Source organism: Saimiri boliviensis, chromosome 7 (genome assembly GCF_048565385.1).
Source record: "Saimiri boliviensis isolate mSaiBol1 chromosome 7, mSaiBol1.pri, whole genome shotgun sequence".
NCBI classification, from domain to species: Eukaryota; Metazoa; Chordata; class Mammalia; order Primates; family Cebidae; genus Saimiri; species Saimiri boliviensis.
The window spans coordinates 69,316,884-69,323,968 of NC_133455.1; the positions used below are offsets into that span (position 1 = coordinate 69,316,884).

The following is a 7,085-nucleotide window of genomic DNA, read 5'->3' on the forward strand; positions in this document are numbered from 1 at the left end:
ACTCCCGCCAATACGCAGGCGCTGTAGGGTCACTGCCTAGCCCTGCCCGCCATTTCACGTGTTCCCAGAGGCAGCTGGAAGTTCTTAACGCGCCTGCGCAAAACTCGCCATTTTACTACACGTGCGCTCAACAAGCAGTCAAAATTTTGACCTGCTGGCTAACTGCTTTTCTAACACATGTGTTAATCATGCTTTGCCAAGCGTAATATTTGCGCGAGGAAGATTAAAAAAGCGTAAAACACCCAAGGTAGATTCAAATATGAATGATTGATCGGCTGGCCAATCAGACTGGTTAAGAATAATATTACTCGGGAACCAATCAACTCCAAGGGGTGGAGACGGCGTAGAACGCCCAAAAGGATGACGTTACACAGCAGTGTGGCACCACAGGCCAATAGTAGGGGGAAGCGATTTCACATATCCAATCAGAACTATCCAAGGGCGGAGTGTACCAATGCCGAAAGGGTGGAGGCGGGGTTAAAAAGAAAGGCCGAAGGTAGCTGGCAGATACGTTCGTCAGCTTGCTCCTTTCTGCCCGTGGACGCCGCCGAAGAAGCATCGTTAAAGTCTCTCTTCTCCCTGCGATCATGTCTAAGTCAGAGGTGAGTTAGGCGCTCTTTCCAACTTGAATTTCTTCCTCTTCCTTTCGTGAATTGGTAAGATGGGGCTTGGTTTCGTTCCTTGCACCAGCCCATTCTACAGTTCTTTCGGTCGCTACCACGGCCTACCCCTCCCAAAGTTCAAGTCGCCATTTTGTCCTGTTGATCGCCATGAGGCCGCTCGCGCCAATCATGAGTTATTATGCAGGACTCGGTAGTCTTAGCAAAATTCTTAGGCACATAAATCTTTATCTTTCCTAAACCTTGCTTTGGTGAGCTAGTTTTTAAAAGAGCGATTAGTCCAATTTTGGCGATGCACCCCTCCCGCCTAAGCCTTTGTTGCGCGTGCGTCGGAAGGCGACTAGGGACGCATGCGCTTTGGATTTCCCAGCACTCCCAACCCCCAACATCCCTTCTCCCCTGTTAGGGAGAAGCACATGGCTTGTTGCAATCTGAACTAACGATAAGTGCTACGTACACAGTTGTCCTGTTTTTCTTTTCTTCGATGGAAATTGTTTGGTGTTGCAGCTCATTTAACATTTCCCGCTTCCCCCCACTCTAGTCTCCTAAAGAGCCGGAGCAGCTGAGGAAGCTCTTCATTGGAGGGTTGAGCTTTGAAACAACCGATGAGAGCCTGAGGAGCCATTTTGAGCAATGGGGAACGCTCACAGACTGTGTGGTAAGAATTGGAAGGGAACAAACAGTAAAATAGTGGATTTCCTTGGTTTATCTTGGTGCAGTTCTCTCTAAATGCTTATGAAGGTTGTTAGTAGCATCATAGTTAAAGCTTTGTTGACAAAGGAAAGTTCTGTTTGATTTTTAAGGGTTATTTCTTAAACCTAGGATAGTGGGAAACTGGAGGGGTTTTTTATAAAGGACTGGTATAGTCTCCTCTTCCCCTATTCAGAGTTAAAATGACAAAAACTTTTGGGGTCAGACTTTGTTACATGAATTAACACTGTTGTCAGGTAATGAGAGATCCAAACACCAAGCGCTCCAGGGGCTTTGGGTTCGTCACGTATGCAACTGTGGAGGAGGTGGATGCAGCCATGAATGCAAGGCCACACAAAGTGGATGGAAGAGTTGTGGAACCAAAGAGAGCTGTCTCAAGAGAAGTGAGTGGTTTTTTTACCCTTCCCTTCAACTCATTTGGCGATGTCCTGCTAGTGGATTTGGATTCAGGAGTTTTCTACCTAAATTTTTATTTGGGTGTAGGTTTTGCGAATCCAAACGTGTGGTTTCCCTCCTATTAGGATTCTCAAAGACCAGGTGCCCACTTAACTGTGAAAAAAATATTCGTTGGTGGCATTAAAGAAGACACTGAAGAACATCACCTAAGAGATTATTTTGAACAGTATGGAAAAATTGAAGTGATTGAAATCATGACTGACAGAGGCAGTGGCAAGAAAAGGGGCTTTGCCTTTGTAACCTTTGATGACCATGACTCCGTGGATAAGATTGTCAGTAAGTATCAAATAGTGGTATTTAGTAAGGGTTCCACAATCTATGTGGCATTCTAGACCCTGAGACCATGTTGTATCTATTTTCATTTTTTTTCTTTTTTCTTTTTTAGTTCAGAAATACCATACTGTGAATGGACACAACTGTGAAGTTAGGAAAGCTCTGTCAAAGCAAGAGATGGCTAGTGCTTCATCCAGCCAAAGAGGTATGCTTATGCTTCATTAAACCTTAAAGGCAGCTTTTGTTTACCTTCAGTGTGACTAATTTAGCGCTTATTATCTTTTTAGGTCGAAGTGGTTCTGGAAACTTTGGTGGTGGTCGTGGAGGTGGTTTCGGTGGGAATGACAACTTTGGTCGTGGAGGAAACTTCAGTGGTCGTGGTATGTATGGTTTATTTACATGTAGTTCTTACTTCTTACCATCTTTGCTATGCAGATTTTACAGTACGGGAAGTGCATCCAGAAATGTCACTTGATGTGCAGATCATGCTTAAAACTTGAACCTTTGTTTTCTTCCAGGTGGCTTTGGTGGCAGCCGTGGTGGTGGTGGATATGGTGGCAGTGGGGATGGCTATAACGGATTTGGTAATGATGGTAAGTTTTTTAGGAATAAGTAGATAAAAATTCCTGGCAACGTGTATCTTTAGAATAGGTTAGTAGAGACTAAAATTCTAGTGCATGACAAAGCGCAACTTTTCCCATAACACGCATGCTGTGAGCAGGCCTTCAGCCATTACACTTGCACACGTTTTCATTGTCAAATACTTTTGTCTTATTGAGAAGAATTGTATTCTTGTAGGTGGTTATGGAGGAGGCGGCCCTGGTTACTCTGGAGGAAGCAGAGGCTATGGAAGTGGTGGACAGGGTTATGGAAACCAGGGCAGTGGCTATGGCGGGAGTGGCAGCTATGACAGCTATAACAACGGAGGCGGAGGCGGCTTTGGCGGTGGTAGTGGTAGGTATCCAGTGATCCAAGTACTTGGTGTGACAGCTAGATTAGCCTTTTAGAGCTTGGGTTCTGGTGCTGTTGAAGCATTGTGTAATAACACTGCATGGTATATTAAAAACGGGCTTGCTATGCTACCTCCTCCTAGCTTTAAGCTGGGGCCGCCTCACTCCCAATTAGTAGAGTTAAGTGGATAATGGTGTCTTTGAGTTAGATTAGTGTCATAGAAGGATTTAGTATCTTAACTGCTTTGGGACCTTAGGCGCTTAGTTGATGTATCCAAGAAACTTCTGATTGCCTGTGGCCCTAGATCTCCATGAGGGCCTTCAAGGCTGGAGGGTGTGCTTGTGCCACTGTGGAAATGTCTTTTTATGTCATGGAGAGTTGGGCTAGTTTTCTTATTACTGGATTATTCAACTGAATGCCTTTCCCAGAGAATGAAATGTAAAGATGGAGTCACCATAGTTTGGGAGGAAGAAAGGCAGATAACCCAAATTTATTTTTATTCCGACCGCTAAACAGAATTGGAAACTAGCATCATCCTCAAGTAACAGACAAAGGCCCTCTTTCCCATTCCTAGGAGGCAATTTTGGAGGTGGTGGAAGCTACAATGATTTTGGCAGTTACAACAATCAGTCTTCAAATTTTGGACCCATGAAGGGAGGAAACTTTGGAGGCAGAAGCTCTGGCCCCTATGGTGGTGGCGGCCAATACTTTGCCAAACCACGAAACCAAGGTATGGTATCTATGTAATTTGGGATAATATCAAACGAATTGTCTATCTGTAGCTACTGCTGGGAAGGAAGCCCTTTAACTGGTGTCTGTGCAGTAATAGATTTGACAGTTTCCAACCTTCAGAAAGTGATAATTTGATGACATTAGAAAAATCACGGCACCTTTACTGCCTCTCTTGTAGCAGGGGCCATTTTTAAATTGTCAAAACACTCGAATTTATTTACAGTGAATGAAAACATTACTGTTAGCACTTTGAAACTTAAAAGAAAAATTGCACTCCTTAGGTGGCTATGGCGGTTCCAGTAGCAGCAGTAGCTATGGCAGTGGCAGAAGATTTTAATTAGGTAAGTAAGCACCTTTTTGTGTGTTAACATAATTTTTTAAATTGCTGATGAACCCAATAACCCTAATGTAGCTGAGCAGTGCAACATAGTTAACATTATAATTGCAGTAAATTGTGGATATAAAGTTAATATTCAGATCAGCAAAATTTGTGGGAAACAAACTTGATATTGGATTGTAGCCTTGAGTCTTAATATGTTTAGATTAACAACTTTATTCCATATTGTTCAACAGGAAACAAAGCTTAGCAGGAGAGGAGAGCCAGAGAAGTGACAGGGAAGCTACAGGTTACAACAGATTTGTGAACTCAGCCAAGCACAGTGGTGGCAGGGCCTAGCTGCTACAAAGAAGACATGATTTAGACAAATACTCATGTGTATGGGCAAAAAACTCGAGGACTGTATTTGTGACTAATTGTATAACAGGTTATTTTAGTTTCTGTTCTGTGGAAAGTGTAAAGCATTCCAACAAAGGGTTTTAATGTAGATTTTTTTCTTTTTCTTTATCTTTTTTTCTTTTTTTTTTTTGCATCCATGCTGTTGATTGCTAAATGTAATAGTCTGATCGTGACGCTGAATAAATGTCTTTTTTTTTAATGTGCTGTGTAAAGTTAGTCTACTCTGAAGCCATCTTGGTAAATTTCCCCAACAGTGTGAAGTTAGAATTCCTTCAGGGTGATGCCAGCTTCTATTTGGAATTTATATACAACCTGCTTGGGTGGAGAAGCCATTGTCTTCAGAAACCTTGGTGTAGTTGAACTAATAGTTACTGTTGTGACCTGAAGTTCACGATTAAAAGGGATTACCCAAGCAAAATCATGGAATTATTGGTTATAAAGATGATTGTTGGCACATCCTATGCAATATATCTAAATTGAATAATGGTACCAGATAAAAATTATAGATGGGAATGAAGCTTGTGTATCATCCATTATCATGTGTAATCAATAAACGATTTAATTCTCTTGAATGAAATGACAACTGTATGGATTTGGGACTGGCAGAGATTTGGACTTTTCCCTACCCACTGCCCCTGATAATGTTGAATGCCTCTATCGTAATTCAAGTTCAAAGCTCTGCCAGGGAATAGAAACTAGCTGCTGGCTAATGCCGCTCCGTAAATCCAGATTTGAAGTGTTTGGGAGGCCTTTTTAAAATGACCAATATCAGAAATCATTTCAATGAACATAAAGATAGGCTTACATTAAAGGAAAACTGCAGTTTGACTGGGTTCTGGTTGGGTGGGCCTTCAGAGGTTTTGTAAGTCAACTATGCTAATTTGAAGATTAAAGCCATAGCAACAGAAACTAAATATTCCTACATAATTTAATGTTAACTGCAGTTTCCCTTTATATGGCACAAGATGACACAACCTTCCTAAAATGTTAATTGTATAGAAAATGATTTCTCAACCTTAACAGTTAATATCCAATAATGTGTTATTTGTACATAGATTATTTTGAGCCTTCAGTGCTCTCAAATTTCAGTGCTATTGTATCTAGTAGCATAGAGATTTGTTTATCAATAGGACTGTATATTCCATCCCATGGGTGTGTTGGAAATTTTGGGGAGGAGGGTGGAGGGAGGTGGGTGGGAGGTGGTGGTGGGTGGGAAAGCATGGGTGATAGTTCCGTGATACTGGCTGAGTTTGCAATAGCAGGTGGAACCCTAACTATTGAGGGAGTTTGCAGATACCTCAGGATTCGTGACAATGCCTTTAAAGATCCAGGAGAGATGTTCAGCTACTAGGAACTGCTAGCAAGTATAGCGCGAATGGCTCCGAGCTCAGACACTCTACAGCTGAGAGTAGACACTTGTGGTATGTGGAGTACAGATAAGCCAGGGGCAGGCCACGGCACGCTCCATGAAAGCTAGGAGGGAGTGAAATTTCAGTGATCATCGCAAGGAAGGAGGCAGACGAGAGTAAGGCACACCTGACTCTTAGGACTAGCAGTCAGAACCAGGAGGAAAGGTTTTATTGCTATGCTGGTAGGTAAGAACAGATTTTACTTACATCCATATAGTTACTTAAAGTCCAGTTTTCTGTTAATTTTCCTTAATATATTGAGCCAAAACTAGTCCAGTTAAGCTGAACTAGGTTTTTCTGGAGATGAATTGTCTTAAATTCACACCCTACCATTAGTGGCTCCCAGTTGAAGGAAGTGAGCACATTATTTCTACTGTGAATATAAATTTTTGCCCTTTTATTTATCTTCCTTTGACCCATTTCCTTAAAATAATGGCTCAAAGTAATAGACTCTTCCCCAAATGGTGGGAGGATGGGTGGGCTATTAATGGGAGGTATGGGGGGTTTAGCTTGAGCTGGGACTTGGTCTTAGAGCTAGTTCTAAAGGTTGTTTACTTTTCTAGGGGAGGAGTCTGCTACTAGTCTTATCAGCTCTTAAAAACAGAAACTCATCTGTCCAAGTTCATGGCAGAAAGGTAAGTTTTCACCAATTCGTGGTCAGCAGAAGAATGCCCTGCCTTCCCAATAGTAAAAAGGGAGAATGAAAAGCTGTGCCTCAAACCAAAATATTTCATAATCTCTTCCAATTGCAAAAATAGTTACTAGCACAACCAGGTATTCCTAGTAGTTACTGTGTAGTCATTCACCTCCGCTTATGTAAATACTTCATAACTTCTTTTGCCTTTTGCAGGAACGTCCTTGTGAAGACCTTTATCTGAGCCACTGTACGTCAGTATCACTGCCATGCAGTTAACATGAGTTGTTCTGCAGCTCAAATTCCATTTTGTAAATGGGTTTTTTTTTTTTTTTTTTAAATAAACTATTTAACTTAAGTCTGCTTGTTTTGTCCTCCATGATATGTATGGTAAATGACATGTTAAAATTCAGGTTAGAGACGATTCGGTTGTATATGCTTGGTTTTAATGTGAATTGCTATATTTATTTATTTTTATTTTTTTTTTTTTTTTTGAGACGGAGTTTCGCTCTTGTTACCCAGGCTGGAGTGCAATGGCGCGATCTCGGCTCACCGCAACCTCC

The 7,085-nt window shown here is 41.7% G+C and overlaps 1 protein-coding gene across 3 annotated transcripts; it reads left to right on the forward strand.

Moving 5' to 3' along the window:
- The first annotated feature begins 485 nt into the window (after positions 1-485).
- On the forward strand, positions 486-6,885 carry HNRNPA1 (heterogeneous nuclear ribonucleoprotein A1). Of its 3 annotated transcripts, XR_012518450.1 has the most exons (12): positions 486-602; positions 1,162-1,278; positions 1,568-1,714; positions 1,853-2,063; positions 2,173-2,265; positions 2,348-2,440; positions 2,579-2,653; positions 2,859-3,014; positions 3,586-3,741; positions 4,025-4,084; positions 6,452-6,523; positions 6,739-6,885. XR_012518450.1 is itself a non-coding variant. In XM_074402712.1 (11 exons), the coding sequence occupies exons 1-10, from the start codon at positions 588-590 to the stop codon at positions 4,078-4,080; spliced, it is 1,119 nt and encodes a 372-aa protein (XP_074258813.1). In that variant the 5' UTR covers positions 487-587; the 3' UTR covers positions 4,081-4,084; positions 4,317-4,905. The 3 variants fall into 3 exon arrangements, 2 of the variants coding, with proteins under 2 accessions (XP_074258813.1, XP_074258814.1); XM_074402712.1 differs by lacking the exons at positions 6,452-6,523; positions 6,739-6,885 and adding an exon at positions 4,317-4,905 and having other exon boundaries at positions 487-602; XM_074402713.1 differs by lacking the exons at positions 2,859-3,014; positions 6,452-6,523; positions 6,739-6,885 and adding an exon at positions 4,317-4,905 and having other exon boundaries at positions 489-602.
- The last annotated feature ends 200 nt before the right edge of the window (positions 6,886-7,085 follow it).

Bases quoted from the DNA above. Each gene is read 5' to 3' on its own strand.
- HNRNPA1 (XM_074402712.1), top strand. The intron at 2,064-2,172 runs GTAAGTATCAAA...TTTCTTTTTTAG, and splicing joins CTCCGTGGATAAGATTGTCA to TTCAGAAATACCATACTGTG. The intron at 3,742-4,024 runs GTATGGTATCTA...TGCACTCCTTAG, and splicing joins TGCCAAACCACGAAACCAAG to GTGGCTATGGCGGTTCCAGT.